At 42.1% G+C, this 17102-nt stretch overlaps 1 protein-coding gene across 6 annotated transcripts in view; it reads left to right on the plus strand.

Annotated features, from left to right (window-relative positions):
• The window catches only part of SLC35D4 (solute carrier family 35 member D4), a 107887-nt gene that overhangs the window by 15222 nt on the left and 75563 nt on the right, over positions 1 to 17102 (plus strand). For all 6 annotated transcript variants that reach the window (XR_003004928.1, XR_003004929.1, XM_024757929.1 and 3 more), the window contains exon 4: positions 7948 to 8029. Coding sequence is in view for 4 of the 6 variants with exons in the window: in XM_024757929.1 (XP_024613697.1) it covers positions 7948 to 8029 (82 nt within the window). In the remaining 2 variants the exon portion in view is untranslated. The remainder of the gene's footprint in view (positions 1 to 7947; positions 8030 to 17102) is intronic.

The following is a 17102-nucleotide window of genomic DNA, read 5'->3' on the forward strand; positions in this document are numbered from 1 at the left end:
CCAATCAATAGTCAACACATCAACTCTGGTATCTTGGTCAGGTGTTATTTTCATGTTTGGAAACTGCTTTGAGGTCACTAGGTGTCAGTAGAATGCAGAGAACTTTTAAGAATTCAGCTCAAGGATCCCTCCAGGCTCCTATGAACAGATAAACTAAGTGTTTTCAGGGAGCAGATGTTCCCTCAATAATGCATGCTCTATTTGAAAAACAAATGATTTAATTTAATTAGCCTTCATCTCAATAACAACAGTTTTATGATTCATGCCAACAGACTATTGTTAGCTTCTTGTAAAATGCTTTACTCATCAGGGTTCTTAGGGACAGTAGAGCGTGCACAAGCAGAAAAGAAAAAGTACACGATGCAAACAAGATGCATTTGTGCTTATAATTCACGGAGGAAAAATTGCGTATCACCACTATTTTCAAAGCAGACCCTGTAGCAAATAGTCCTTCAATAGAGTACGGCCTGCAGTCTTTCCCCCAAGGAGTTCCTCTGAGATCCCTCCTACACACCCACACACACACACACACCCTGGCTCAGCCCTCACACCACAGAGACTCGAGATTCTGTCAGGACCTCCTCAGGATTTAATCCCATCTTGCCTCCTTTGATGGCACGTAGAACAATGTAAGAATAAACCAGCACAGAAGGCCCAGATGGTGCCACCTTATGAATTAAAGGTGGAGAGGAGGTGCCTTAATAGATGTGCCTCATTTGTTTCTAATGCGCAGGCTGTTGGGTGTCTCAGAATCATGCAGTGTTAGAGCTGCCAAAGAGCGTCTCAGTCAGCTAAGGCTGCTGTTACAAAAGACCACGGACTGGGTAGCTTAAACAGCAGACATTTATTTCTCACTGTTCTGGAGGCTGGGAAGTCCAAGATCAGGGTGCCAGTGTGGTTGGTTTCTGTTGAGGGTTTCTTGTGGGTTTACAGATGTCTGCTTTGTTCCTGTATCTTTACATGGTGGTAGTGTGTGTGTGTGGGAGAGAGAGAGGGGGAGAGAGAGAGAGAGAGAGAGATGGAGAAAGGAGGCATGCTCTCTTGTGTCTCTTCTTACTAGGGCACTAATCCCATCATGAGGGCTCCATCCTCATGACCTGATTACCTCCCAAGGGCCCCACCTCCAAATAACGTCATACTAGGGGTTAGGGTTTCAACATATGAATCTTGGGAGTACATAAACATGCAGATCATAGCAGAGAATGAGTCAGTATAATGTCTCTGGAAGGCAATTTTGTAACCAGTTACAAACTTTAACGTGTGTATCTTTGAACAGCAATTCCACTTCAGGAAATGTGTTCTGAATATTGTGAAAACATCATAAATATGAGCAGAGAATATATTCAAGGATAATCATTACTGTGTTAGAATAGTAAAAACCTAGGATAAGCTTAAATGTCCAGCAGTAGCCTGGTATTCAAGTATTAATAAATTGGGGATGACTTTTTTGACATGGAAAGATGTTAAACAGGTTATAAAACAACCTGTGCAATTGGATCCCATTTTTGTTGAAATGTTCATATACGTGCATATGGATGCTGTTTGGAAGGAGATATAACAGGGTATTAACAGTGGTTATCTTTGGGTAGTAGGATTGTAATTATAATGTTTTTCTTGATAATCTGTGTTTTCAAAATTTTCTAACATGGAAGGTACCACTTTTTAATAAGAAAAAGAGATAAATTATTATAGGAAACAAAATAACTGCCTCCATTTCAAGTTTCTAAGTTCACATCTATTGAAGAAAAACATGTTTGTTTTTTAATGCAGTTGGGTTTTTTTGGTCACAGTTATAGGCTACAACATGATCGTTACAAATGTTTATTGAATTTGAAATTCTTAGGATTCTCGCATTGGGGCCATTTCAAACAGGCAGATGGCAGGATATGGAACCTTTTGCTTGCATCCCTACCTTTGACAACTGAGTAGCTGTAAGCGCCAGCAATTCTGTTCAGGGCAAAGTCTCTGAAGCACTTGAGAAAAGCAGAGGAAGAAATGTGAATTAGAGTCATGACTGCAGTTTCCTGTTGTATCTTGCTGCTTTGTACCAAACTAGCAAGAGAAGGGAAAACTTTTTTTTTTAAGTTACAAAAATAATACATGGTGATTCATTCAGCAAGTATTTGAGTGCCTACTGTACATGCCAGGTATTGTGTTAGGTGTAAGGGGTGCATAATGAACAAAACAGACAAAAATCCTTGCCCTCATAGAGCTACGTTCTAATTGATGCAGACAGACAAGAAACAACTAAAAATGAAAGTGGACGACATAATAGGTGTAGAGAAGAATAGAGCTGGGTAAGTGGATAATGTGTATGTGTGTGTGCCTGAGTATGGGCCAGTGGATGGGGGGGTTTGTTATTTTATATAGGGTGGATAAGAAGGACTCATGGATAAGAAGCTGTGACAAAGCGAGAGAGAGGCATGGAGATACATACACTACCAAACGTAACGTAGATAGCTAATGGGAAGCAGCCGCATAGCACAGGGAGATCAGCTTGGTGCTTTGTGACCGCCTGGAGGGGTGGGATAGGGAGGGTGGGAGGGAGCCGCAAGAGGGAGGAGATATGGGAACCAATGTATATGTATAACGGATTCACTTTGTTATAAAGCAGAAACTAACACACCATTGTAAAACAATTATACTCCAATAAAGATGTAAAAAAAAAACAAGATGACTTTTGAGCAGAGATTTGAATACGTGAAGGAGTGAACCATGCAGGTATCCGGAGGGGGAGGGCTCCAGGCTGAAGAATGTTTGATGATCAACAATGAGGTCAAAAGCAGTTTTGTTCCACTTGTAAATGGAAACATCACTGTAGATATCTTTAAATACCTCAACAACAATAATAATAAAGTATAGTCAAGTAGTACATATGTAGCCTCCGAAAGATACCAATTTATATCCCACAGCAGTATATGAAGGCATTAATTTTATGACCCCCTGTATAAGATACCATCTTTTAAAAATGGCTAGTTTCTTGGGCAAAACTTGATATATCATTGTTTTATTTTAAAGTTCTTTTTAGTATTAGGGCGGTTGAATAACTTTTCACATGTTTATTGGCCATTTGTGTTTCTTGTGTGTGTGTGTATGTGTATGAGAGAGAGACGCACACGTACACATACACAGACAGACAGGAAAAGGAGAGAGAAAATTACCTATTTCTGTCCTTTGAATGTTTTTCTTTTGGGGAGTTGGTTTTTTTCTTATTGATTTGTAAACACTCATTATACATCAAGGATATTAAACTCCAACCTGTTTTATATGTTGCCAGTGTTTTTCCTGGTTTGCTAATCATCTTTTCACTTTCTTTATGGTGTTTTGGCCATCTTCTGGCCATCTTAGGTGGATCTGTCAGTCTTTCCTAGTGGCATCTGAACTTGGAGTTATGTGTGGAAAAGCCAGAAGGAGAACATTTGTTGAGTGTTGTTTTCAATGTGCCACATGCTACCTCAAGTGCTGCGTATTCATTCCTTTAGCTAATTGTCTCAATAGCCTTCTGAGCATTATTATCGCCATTTTATAAATGTAAAACGGAGCTCTCACTGCAAACTAGCTTTAGAGTTGGGATGTAAATCAACTAGCTTTAGAGTTGGATACACATCTTCTAAATAGGAAGGTTTGCCTGAGCACATTCTTTCTACTACACAGAGCCTCCTGCTCTATACTTGTGCATCCTTCCTACTCCCACCTCTAGATAACCTAGATGACCCCTAGATGATCCCAGCCCTAGATGCCCTGACCTAGAAGAAAGGGCACAGCCCAGGGACATGTGTGAAGTGTGTCCGTCCCTTAGAGCTGTTGGTTAAAGTTTTCAGCTAACTGCTGGAACATTCCTTGGGAGTGAAGAGAGCTAATTATAATTTCCAAAGATTTGAGCAACCATGTGAATAAGATTATACTCTCCAGTGCCCAGAACCAGGTACAGTTTCCATCACTTATTGCTATATCTCCTGAGGAAAGAATCCTCAGTTTTAGCAGACCTACCTAGGATGTAAAAGTTAGTTTCCTTTCTTTCTGAAGAAAGGATTTTAAAGAAATGCTTCAAGAGATGGCAAAAACACAAAGAAGCACTGCCCTTGTAGCTGGTACTCACCTTGTTTCCACACTGCCTGGAAGAGTATGGAAAATTCAGTCATCATGAATTTTATCTGCCCTGGTAGGTGTTGAAAGGTCTGACCCCTCCATGTTGTAAGATCACACTTACAGTCGTGGAAACCCTGGAAGCCAGAGGTCCAAATTCTAATTCCTGGAGCAGCCTGTGTATATTTTTTCTGGTTGAAGTTCTTCCTTTTTTTTTTTTTTTTTTTTTAATTTTAACAACAAAAAGAAACTTATGCTTTATTGAGAGAAAAATTCTACTCTAGTAGTAAGATACAGAGGAAAATTTAGTCAGACCTTGTGCTATGCTCTGTACTTACAGTACTTACAGAGATGGAAATTTTTTTTTTTTTTTGGCTTAAAATAACACAGGTTTGCTATCTTACAGCTCTGGAATTCAGAAGTCCAAAATGGTTTCACTGGGATAAAAAGTCTTTGGCTGTAAAGAATTTGTTACAATTAGGAAATTTTTCCCGCATTTTTTATGTTACAAAACTTTGCGGTACATCTTAAGTTTTCAAAGGTCCCAACTCCTTTTCAGAAATTTTTCCCCAGAAAATTTATATTTATACATATCTTCTAATTTTGCCTAAACTTTTGTTTTGAAGTTATTTCTTTGTATTTTAGGGCGGAGGGGTTAAAATACAAGAGGTTCCCTAGCGCTGTTTTATTTCCCTCACGTCCAGATACCCTGACGTCTCCTGAAGTATGTATGAGAGTAGGCGGGAGTTTTCTTTGTTTAGGAGTGGGTGGGGCACGCGTGTCTGGGGCTTCACTGGCCTTCCATTCTGAAGTCGGGCTTGCCGCAGCTGGGCCAGCCGCTATTTCCCCACCCCTGCCCGGCACACGCCTTCCTTCCTTCGTCATCATGCTCCCTACAGTACATGCTCTGGGCTTCCTTCTAGGGCACAGCATGTCATGGGACTTGGCCCTTAATGTCTAATGGGAAAGCCTTTTCCTAGAAGAGTAGCAATTGGTTGGTATTAGCTTGGCCCCTTTAGGATGGAGGCTGGCATTTCCATTCTTTGTTCACCTTTTGGTTGGAAGTACAGATGTCTGTGATGGCAGCAGGACTAGTAATAGCAGAATATTTCTCAGATAACTAGCTGCTTGAGCTGCTACCAGGGCAAAATCATGTTGTGTTTGCAACTTATTTATTTATATATCATTGTCTCACATTAGATTATTATGAGATCCTTGAGGGTAAAGTATGAGAGGCGGTTAAAAGCAAGGTTTTAAGTCAGACAGGCCTGAATTCAAATTGTGGCTTTGCCATTACCAGCTTTTCTGACCATAGACAAAGTACTTAAACTCTTTGTGCCTCGGTTTCCTCATCTGCACAGTGGGGGTAATAATGATAATAATGATACTTTCCTTGTGAGATTGTTGTGCAGATTTTATTATTATTTTTTATTTATCTATTTTTAGATAAATATTTTTTGGCCACGCTGCACAGCTTGCAGGATCTCAGTTCCCCCACCAGGGATTGAACCCAGGCCACAGCAGTGAAAGCCTGGAATCCTAACCACTAGGCAACTGGGGAACTCCCACAGATTTTAAAAAGATTACAGTGTAGAAAACATTTAGCACAGTGCCTGGTTTGCAGCAAGGGCTCAAAAAATGTCATTGGTGATGCTGCTGTTTTTTTTGTGTGGTTTGTTTGTTTTTTAAATTTATTTATTTTTGACTGCTTTGGGTCTTTGTTGCTGCAAGTGGGTTTTCTCTAGTTGCGGAGAGCGGGGGCTACTCTTCGTTGTGGTGCGAGGGCTTCTCGTTGTGATGCGTGGGCTTCTCATTGTGGTGGCTTCTCTTGTTGTGGAGCACCGGCTCTAGGTGTGCGGGCTTCAGTAGTTGTGGCACGTGGGCTTCAGTAGTTGTGGCTCGTGGGCTCTAGCGCGCAGGCTCAGTAGTTGTGGTGCACGGGTTTAGTTGCTCTGTGACATGTGGGATCTTCCCGGACCAGGGCTTGAACTCGTGTCCCCTGCATTGGCAGGTGGATTCTTAACCACTGTGCCACCAGGGAAGTCCCTGATGCTGCTGTTAATGTTAACTCTGGCGCTGTGAGCACCTTGCAAGTTGCTGTGAGTTTGGCTGAATGACTATATACAGGAAGTAGGGTTCGAAGGCCTTATCTGAGACTAGAAACGTTTTCATGCCCTGTTCCCTGGGAAGTTGTACAAAAGCAGGTCTGATGATAGAGTGCCTGCCCATGTTAATAAAATTACCAAAGAACACTTCTTGAACAGGCTCCATCCCAGGAGAGCAGTTCATTGAGTTACTTGGGATTATTATGTTGTATCCTGCTGGAATGTCTTCACTAATTTATATTTATTTTAGAATAACTCTGGAAACTTGAATTAGTGAACCGAATGCATTTGTAACTGATGGGGGAAGCAAATTGCACCCTCAGTGATGTGTACTCTATGGAAAGACTGGGATTTTGCTTTTTAAAACTTGATTTCAACATAACTATACTTACAGAAATACACTCATATTGGTTATTAGAATGCAATTTAACTTATCCTACACAATTTGGACCAAAAAACTTGGTACATGGTTTGCTTTAAAAAAGAAAGAAAAAGCATTTGCAATCTGGTTTATTTTTCATCTATTACAAATGTGTATAAAAGATCCACCATCAAATGCTGCTAAAACAAACAGCATGAACCTTGAGAAATTAAACTTTGGTTTGTCTCTGAAAAATAACATGTATTGCACTGTAAAAGTTTATAAAATTGGTGCAACAAAACGTTGTAATGTTTCAATGCCAGTTCACAAAGTTCAATAACTAATGGATGTTGATGAGGGTGGGGAGAGCCTATGTGTACGTATGAAAATATAAAAGCTATCCAATCTAGTTAATATTGCATGCAGATCACAAGTTCACTCAAACCAAGATTCAGATAATTTCTTAAATCTGAGTTAACACTACCGGTCCAGTTCATCTGCTGTCAACAAGGAAACTGCACAGTAGCTGTTTTTCTGATTTGCGCAAAAAAGAAAATGAAGTTTCTTCCCCCAGGTTTTCAGTGTAGAACTGAAACTACAGGAAAGGTATTCTGAGGAGAGCAAGATTCTAAACTGTGTTGAAAAAGCAGTTCTTGGGACTGGCTGTCCAGTGGTTAGGACTCCATGCTTTCACTGCCAGGGGCCCGAGTTTGGTCCCTGGTCAGGGAACTAAGATCCTGCAAGCCATGCAGTGTGGCCAAAAAAAAGAAAAAAGAAAAAGAAAAAGGAAAAGCAGTTCTTGGTGTGGCCACAAGGGAATCAAAGAAATGTGCCCTTGAGAAGTCCTTGGAGATTCCCTGAACTGGCATCCCAGGTAAACGGTTGAGGCTCAGCAATTGGCCACCCAGCTCAAGTTCAGGCACTCTTTTCAATTCCATCCTTTCACACTGTGGTTCCTTTTGTTGTGGTTCCCTGGAGCTGTTTGGTACCTTGCCTAGGTAAATTGCCTTTAAAAATTTTTTTAAATAATTTGGCATGTGTTCAAAGCCTCCGGCTACTTAAATTCCAAAGAATAACATTCACTGCTTCTTTTTAAAAAAATCAGACCTGTTCTTTCTCCCAACCTTCAGGAAACCTTTTCCATCTCCAGCTCGTCTGTGCCCGATTGTGGGATCAGTAACGCCACATCATTGGCTGAGTGATGGACTGTAGTCAGGATGGCTTGGTCAGCTTCCATCCCTCTCAATGATACACAGCAAATCATGCTTCACAAGTCACCTGGGGATGTTTAGACAACCATGAGTGCTGTATTTGGTGTATGGGAGCGTCATACCTTCCAGCGAGGTCTTTTGGACATAAAGTGACAGAAATCTATGGCCTCTTTCCCTTTTACAGATCTGATGTTTTGACATGGCTTCCTGCTTCAGTGCTGTTTGTGGGTATCATCTATGCTGGTTCCAGAGCACTGTCCAGACTGGTAAGTGTTAGAGGTTTTGGGGGGGACAGTCCCTTTCCCTTCTTCCCCTTTGCCTTTAACTTGTTGCGCCTTGGATCAATAGGGGGCAAAGCAACAGCTTTAATGATGGTGCAGCTAGATTGAAGAACAAGTCTTGGGGCTGAGGCCAACGTGGAGTGGTCCCACTCCCTGAATGGAAGATAACCAGATAACAGGGAAGGATTGACTTGTTTTACAAGATGGAGAGCTGCAGATGGAGACGTAGGAAGCCGGAGTAGTGATATTTGTGGAGCCTGCTCTGCGTGGATACACCCCGTCCTTGGGAGCAAGGAGGGTGGGCTCAGTCTGCTCCTTGCTTCCGGGGACCATGACCCTGCCCATCAATAACACGGCCTGGGCGGGCTGGGCTTAGTCGTGGGTTCGCATGCTTGGTACGGAATTGATGCCCAGTATACAGGGACACTAGTGAAACAAGTGTTCATTCTGTCCTCCCACCCAGACCCCAGGACTGAGCTCCTCAAAGGAGGGTACTGTGAGGAACAGATTTCTTCCAGCTGTGTTATATATGATATGGAACTCCAAAAATTTAGTTATTTTGCCACCAAAGGAGAATCCATAAATATCAGCATTGACCAGAGTCTCAGAACATGGCTTAAAACTCAGGAACTTTTTGTTTTCATATAGTTAAGGTTTTGTTTTTTTTAATTGGGGTATAGTTGCTTTACAATGTTGTATTACTTTCTGCTGTACAACGATCAGAGTCTCAGAACATGGCTTAAAACTTAGGAACTTTTTGTTTTCATATAGTTAAGGTTTTGTTTTGTTTTTTTAATTGGGGTATAGTTGCTTTACAATGTTGTATTACTTTCTGCTGTACAACGAAGTGAATCAGCTATATGTATACATATATCCCCTCCCTCTTAGACCTCCTTCCCACCCCACCCCCCATCCCACCCACCTAGGTCACCACAGAGCACCAAACTGAGCTCCCTGTGCTATACAGCAGATTCCCACTGGCTATCTATTTTACACATGGTAGTGTTTATATGTCAATCCCAATCTCCCTATTCATCCCACTTCCCCCTCCCCCACCGAGTCCACATGTCCATTCTCTACGTCTGCATCTCTATTCCTGCCCTGCAGATAGGTTCATCTGTACCATTTTTCTAGATTCCACACATATGCGTTAATACACGATATTTGTTTTTCTCTTTCTGATTTACTTCACTCTGTATGACAGACTCTAGGTCCAGCCACGTCTCTGCAAATGACCCAATTTCGTTCCTTTTTATGGCTGAGTAATATTCCATTGTATACATGTACCACATCTTCTTTATCCATTCATCTGTCGATGGAACTTTAGGTTGCTTCCATGTCCTGGCTATTGTAAATAGTGCTGCAATGAACATTGGGGTGCATGTATCTTTTTGAATTATGGTTTTCTCAGGGTATATACCCAGTAGTGGGATTGCTGGGTCAGATGGTAGTTCTATTTTTAGTTTTTTAAGGAACCTCCATACTGTTCTCCATAGTGGCTGTATCAATTTACATTCCCACCAATAGTGCAAGAGGGTTCCCTTTTCTCCACACCCTCCCCAGCATTTATTGTTTGTAGATTTTTGACGATGGCCATTCTGACTGAGGTGAGGTGATCCCTCATTGTGGTTTTGATTTGCATTTATGTAATGATTAGTGATGTTGGGCATCTTTTCATGAGTTTGTTGGCCATCTGTATGTCTTTTTTGGAGAAACGTCTATTTAGGTCTTCAGGAATGGTTTTATACTCTAATTGCTGTTTTTAATCTATCAGAAAATGATTGTATCCTAATGTTTGAAAACATGAGAAATTTTCAAACAATTCAGTCTTTTAATGTAAAGTTTGTTGTTATGTTGGCCCCTTAGGCCTCAGATATGAAAGCAGTAAAAACAAAATCTGCCTCTCTGGATAATAATAGTATTGTTAGGACAACTCCAAAGCTGCAAAGTAGTGGCTGAGAACTGTGATAATTTCTAAATTAAATCGATAATTTCTAAATTAAATCATCATTTTCCTTTCATGATTCATAAGCTTGAGTAGATGGGATGATGTGTGCGATGGGGGAGAAAATAGCCTGGGTGACCTAAGAAGTGAGACACAGAGCACGTTGGTGCTGAGCCCAGAACAGGGGGCCAGGCTGGCTCTCAGCTGCCGCTCTTGATGCTGTCAGGCTCCTCCAAGTCCATGGCCTCTCTTTACGGCCTCTGGCCTGCAGGGGGAGCTTCCTCTTCTATAGCATAGTATAGGGTTTGACTGGAAAACAAAAAAAACAAAAAACAATCTTTCGTTGTACAAACGTTTTTGAAATTTTTTGTAGGCTCTGGATAGTTATGGATGCCAGAGTTTTGAAGTTTGAATAACTAGGGTGTTGTGCTAATAATTTTTTGTTTGTATAGTGCTTTTTTTTGTTTGTTTTTTGCGGTACGTGGGCCTCTCCCATTGCGGAGCACAGGCTCCGGATGCGCAGGCTCAGCGGCCATGGCTCACAGGCCCAGCCGCTCCGCGGCATGTGGGATCTTCCCGGACCGGGGCTCGAACCCGTGTCCCCTGCATCGGCAGGCTGACTCTCAACCACTGCGCCACCAGGGAGGCCCTGTATAGTGCTTTCTCATGTGTTCTCTGTAGTGATTTCCTTTGTATCTTTTCATGTGAGTCTCACAGTCACCTGGTATGTGAGGCAGATGTTAATAACCTGGCAGAGGAAAACACGTAGGTGTGGGAAGTCTCGGTAAGCTGTCTCTAGTCCCAGGTAATGGCAGCTCTTCTGACTCCCCACCTTTTGCCTTTTCAGATTTGTCTCTTCAGGATCAAGGTATATGGATTTTAGAATGAGCCCAGGGTACAGTAGACATGCATAAGCTTGAGACTCTTGGTTGCAAGTGTTAGAAAGCTCACCAACTGGTCTAAGTAAAGGGAAATTTCCTGGTTCACATTAATGAAAAGTCATAGTGTAGAAACTGCTTCAGGCATGGCTTGACCCAGAGGTTCCAATGACCTACTCAGAATCCAGCTTCTGTCTCTCTTTCAGTTCTGCTCTCTGTCTTTGCTTCATTTCACAGCCAGGCTCTCGCCTCATGGGTGTTGTTGACTTCAGGCTGACATCCTCACAATTTTAAGTCTAATGGAAAGACTGTCTTCCTTGTAGCTTCTGCATGAGTCTCACAATTCAGTCTGATTGCATCAGTCAGGACCACTGCCCATCCCAGGTCTAAAAGCTGGATGGATTTACGTTGATTGACCAGTCCTGGATCATGACTTTTCTGAACCATTCACTGTGACTGGAGAGACTCAGAGCACTGTTTGGCCAGCCCTGGTCGTACAGGATCCCCAGCTGGACCCACAGACTGAGAAAGGGTGAGGCAGATGCTTTATATTGGAGTGCTTTACCAAGGAAGGGATAAGGAGGCTAGGTGGCCAAAAAACCCTCAAAAGTCCATTGTAAATGTTAATCTAGTACGTCTCAGGCAGATGGAGATTTCTGTAACCTGGAGCAATGCTTCTCAGAGCGTGGTCCACAGAAGGTGATAGCCTGTGAGCTCTTTGTTACCTGTCTGTAAGGAGATTGTGCCAGAATGAACATCACGCTTGGCACTAAACACGCTGATGAGTTTGAGCTGACATTTTTTTTTTCATAGCAGGACTTTTTGAGGAAGGAAGCAGTGCACTGACTTATATTCTGTGCGAGATCCTTATCTTTTGGAGGGACTGCATTGGAGTGCCCCTGGCCTAGAGCACAGACTTCTCTCATTGGCAGAACAAAGCTGTTGCAATTCAAACTCTGAGCAAAGGGAAACAACCCCAGACCAAATATATCCAGTTAGAGTGGGAGGAGGACAGAAAAGAGACACTTATTACTGTTTTTTTTTTAGTGAAATAACTCAACCCAGCATCTGTTCTTTGTTCTCTGAGTTTTTTGTTTTTACATAGTTGCTTAAAAATTTACAGAGTGGATGAAACATGAGGCACTTGTACAGCTTGTGTTAGATGGAAAACCTGTGTCAACATGCTGGTGCCAGGCTGGCAGTCTCATGAATCCACGAGGACCTGGGGGAAACGTGCTCAGTTAAAATGCGTGGGTGTGTTGTTATGCAAAACACTGAGGAAGTTGCTCTGCTCCATAAAGGCCTCCTTCATCTGACAGGACTTTGAAGTTATCCTTCTGATGTGCAACTCCTGAGAGTAAGCTGATGTAACTCTTCAAAGGCGAGGTGGGGACAGTTCTTTATTGATTTTTCTACCTGGAACTCACAACCGAATGATAGAATTAAGGGAAGGAGATTATTCTTGTGGCTCTCCATTCAGCAAATATTTATTGGGGAATCTACTTCTGGGGGCTTAATGAGGAAGAAGACCTGCTTCCTGACCTTGAAGAACTTCCAGGGGAATCCGTGGGAGACACACAACTCACCATGGGAACAGGCATCGTGAACAGTCAGTGTTATATATGTGTGCCGGGCACTTCCTATTGTCAACCCTCATGACATATGAAGTTGGACTTAATTACTCCCATTTACAGTTGAGGAAACTGAGATGCAAATTATTTGACCAAGGTCACCAACTAGTAAATGTTAAAGTGGAGATGCAAACTCAAGCCTGTCCGACGATAGTGGTTCATCTGCAACGCTTACCCTCTTTCCTCCCTAAATCACAACAAGCAAAGGAGATGAGCCCATCGGGATGGAGCTGGGAGGAGGGGAGAGGAGCCGTGTGGCTGTCCTCCCTTCTACAGGGGCTAATTTAGCTCTGCTTCGCCAGCGTTCCTGCCCTGAATAAGGTCACAGTGATGAGGGCTGATGGCATGAATGTCAGTCTTTGGAGGGACAGGACAACGTCAACCAGTCGTTATTACTCTTATTATAATTTCCCTGCCGCAGCCCTTCTCGGCTGGACGGGATTGCCCCAAAGCCTGTGCTGGTGAGTGTTTAGAACAGATGTGCAGATTCTCACACTCGAGAGCTTCAGGGAGAAGCCATCCCAGTGCTGGTGATCTGGGTGCTCAAACCATGCTCTTTTCTTGCTTAGGGTCAGCAGTTGGAAGACTCTGCAAATCTCAACTGAGGCATCTCGACAGGACTGGCCTTGGTTTCCTACCCAGCACTTTGATCTTGAGCCTTCCCTAACTGCTTGTCAGGGTTTCTGTCTTCACTCAACACAATGGAATAGAGATTGGCTGGGGGTGTCGGTGAGGAAACACATGGATAATCAGACTCGCGTGGAGTGAAATTACTCAGTTAAGCGAACTGGAGCCTGTGGGCTCCCTCCCGCTTGGTTTGGCTCCAGTATCACGTAAGGGATCTTGGATCCATGGGAAAAGGACGTAAATGTTGATCTATCAGTAGAATGGAGACCCTTCCCCTGAGGTTCCCTGTCACTGTGGTTAGAGGCAGTTCTCTTTCACATGGTTTTCTCATCAGAGGTGATCAGAGTCCGATTGCAAGGATTACTTAAGATGTGGGCGCAGTGGCAAAATAATAACCCCCTCCTCTGCATTTTAGTTATGTTCCTGCCCCATCTAAAGATGTTTTCCATAACCCTTATAAAATGACTTATTAAATCTGGGCTCCAAGCGGAAAACTTCATGACACTGGACTTAGCAGTGATTTATTGGCTGTAACAGCAAGACACGTGCAACAAAAGAAAAAAATAGGCAAATTGGACTTCATCAAAATGAAAAACTTCGGTGTATCAAAGCACGCTGTCAACAGAGTAAAATGGCAATTCACAGAATGGGAGAAAATATTTGAAAATCATCTATCTGATAAGGGATTAATATCCAGAACATATAGAAAACTCCTAAAATTCAACAACAAAAACCAAACAAGCTGATTGAAAAATGGGCAAAGGACTTGAATAGACATTTCTCCAAAGAAGACATGCAAATGGCCACTGAGCCCATGATGAGGTACTCAACATCGTTACGCATTAGGGAAATACAAATCAAAATCATGAGATACCACTTCGTGCCCATTAGGATGACTGTTACCAAAAAAATAGAATATAACAAGTGTTGGTGAGGGTGTGGAGAGGTTGGAACTCTTGTGCGCTGCTTTTGGGAATGCAAAAATGGTACAGCTGCAATGAAAAACAGTATGGTGATTCCTCAAAAAATTGAAAATAGAGTTACCATATGACCCAACAAAAAAATTGAAAGCAGGGACTTGAGCAGGTATTTTGTGTACCTGTGTTCACAGCAGCATTACTCACAGTAGCCAAAAGTTGGAAACAATCCAAGTGTCTGTTGACAGATGAATGGATAAACAAAATGGTATATCAGTACAATGGAATATTATTCCAGCTTAAAAAGGAAGAAAATTCTGACACATGCTGCAACATGGATGAACCTCGAAGACATTATGTTAAATGAAATAAGCCAGGCACAAAAGAACAAGTCCTGTATGAGTCTACTAATGTGAGTTACTTAGAAGAGTCAGATTTATAGAGACAGAAAGTATTGGTGCTTACCAGGAGCTGTGGGCTGGGAGAATGGGGAATTATTGTTTAATGGGGACAGATTTTCAGATGAAAAGAGTTCTGTGAAAGGATGGTGGTGATGGTCGCACACAATGTGAATGTACTTAATGCCACTGAACTATACACGTAAAAACGGTTAAAATGGTAAATTTTATATGTCTATTTTGCCACAATTAAAAAGATGTGTTTATAACTCCCCTCCCCAGGCTACAACAGAGATTTTCTTGAGGATTATATGGGGGAGGGGGATATGTTCTCACTCACCTCACTCAGAGCCCTTTCCGGTGCTGTAGGAGGTGCATATATATATATATATTTTTTTTTTTTTTTGCCTCTTTATTGGAGTATAATTGCTTTACAATGGTGTGTTAGTTTCTGCTTTATAAGAAAGTAAATCAGTTATACATATACATATGTTCCCATATCTCTTCCCTCTTGCATCTCCCTCCCTATCCCCCCCCTCCAGGCGGTCACAAAGCACCGAGCTGATCTCCCTGTGCTATGCGGCTACTTCCCACTAGCTATCTACCTTACGTTTGGTAGTGTATATATGTCCATGCCTCTCTCTCGCTTTATCACAGCTTTACTGAATTCATTCCTATGTACTCGTGTAAAAAAAGGGTGAGAAAAATAGCAGTTCACTGAGAGCAGGCCAACCTGCCCTCTGTAGTAGCACGTGCATTTATGGCCCCAAGTGAGGTTCTTATTCCCATGCATCTTACAAGCTGGCATTCTAAGCTGCCTATTTTTCAAACAAAAAGGCCCCTAAACACAGGTCAGCTACTTTATGTGATGAACAGATGAAGGAGGGAGGTGGCCTCCAAGCTGGTGCTGGAGATATTCTGGCAAAGAGGGAGTCTGGCCCTCTGCCCTCAAGGAGTTGACCTGAAGGTCCAGTGGTTAGGACTCCACGCTTTCATTGCCAAGGGCCCGGGTTCGATCCCTGGTCGGGGAACTAAGATCCCTAAAGCCGCTTGGTGCGGCCAAAAAAAAAGGTGTTGGCCAGTTAATGACAGAATGATAAAATTAATGTAAATAAACACTCAAATTTATCTCATGCCAATCAATTTGTGAATATATTCATTTATATGTACACATAAACATATTAAAACACCTCAACTGTCTTCCCAAAAGAATGTGTTGTGGCTTAAAAGAATAATGATGATGAAAATAAGATAAGCATTTCTTATGAATAGAATTTAAAAGAAATCTAGGTCAAGGTAATTGAAGAAGAACTAGATGAGACCACAGAGAGACTTAGCACATATCTTATGAAATAAATACAGCTGGGCCTTGGAAAGATGAGAAAGCTCTCATCTTTCTGCAGCCGAATAAAGAAGTTACGAGACTCTCAGTGCTTGTAAGAGAAAAGCGGGTTGTTGCCGCAGACATGCTTCTTCCTTGCTGTCAGGTCCTGAGTCCTCATAAAGGGTAAACTGGGCTACTTAGGGTCTTCAATCGCATCCTTATAACAAACACAGTGGTAACCTGATTTCTGGGATTCTTAGTGCATTTTGGAGGCCTAATGACAGCACAGTTCAGTAGGAGCGATTCTCTGGGGCTAAAATCTCTGCTCTCCAATTATCCGGCTCCCTTCCTGTAGGAACAGTTATTTCTGGCATGCATGATTTTGATGAAAACTAGGCAGCCAACAGTTCAAAGGTACATTCTTTGGCAAGGGCCTGGCGAGCAATTATTGTATATTGCAGATTAAGGCCACGTCCACATATTTAAAAATCACCCAAATTGAAGGTAGGATTGATGTTTTTCTATAAAAACTTAGAAGTCGACCCAGGACTTGGCCAAGGGAGTCATCCCCACTCCTACAGCATGACCCGAGGCCATGCCTGTGGGCAGGGCCAGGATTTTCCATAGAAAACTGTTTTAAGTCAGTTCCAACACCTGAACAAATAACAATCAAGGCTTGAAAATTCCACTCTGGGAAGCATGGGAATAATGAAAAATCTTAAGTAATAGTTACCAATTTCTCTTTACATCCAGAGAAAAATTTCCAATGGTACATAGATGCAATGTAAAATTATAAGTGAATGTTAAAATTTTAAGAATAAATTAGTTGCAAACTGTGCCCCTAAGTAATGAAATGAATTGGACTGTAGGGTAGTTGAATTTGGTCAATTACATTTTGTGTCAAAGTTGATAACTTGGGCTTCATGGTAGATGATCTTGAGCCATTTTTCCTGATGAAATATGGTGGGGACCTTTTGTTATTGAGCCCGTTCCTAGAGTCTTGATGTGAAAGAACAGACTTATTTTTCTGTTCTCTTTAGCAGCAAGCTAGTGTCTAGATCGTCTAAAGTGATTTCAAATTATTAAGAGGCAGGTTAAAAAGGAGAACCAAAATACATCCTTTCTTTTTTCTCATCCATATAACTGGAATGTTAATAGTATCTCCCTCATAGATTTATTATGATGATTCAATATGTAAAAGCAATTAAAATGGAGTCTGGGGGCTTCCCTGGTGGCACAGTGGTTAAGAATCTGCCTGCCAGTGCAGGAGACATGGGTTTGAGCCCTGCCCTGGGAAGATCCCACATGCCGCGGAGCAACTAAGCCCGTGTGCCATAA

The sequence above is a fragment of the Neophocaena asiaeorientalis genome, unplaced genomic scaffold, assembly GCF_003031525.2.
Source record: "Neophocaena asiaeorientalis asiaeorientalis breed wild unplaced genomic scaffold, Neophocaena_asiaeorientalis_V1.1 scaffold142, whole genome shotgun sequence".
NCBI lineage: Eukaryota > Metazoa > Chordata > Mammalia > Artiodactyla > Phocoenidae > Neophocaena > Neophocaena asiaeorientalis.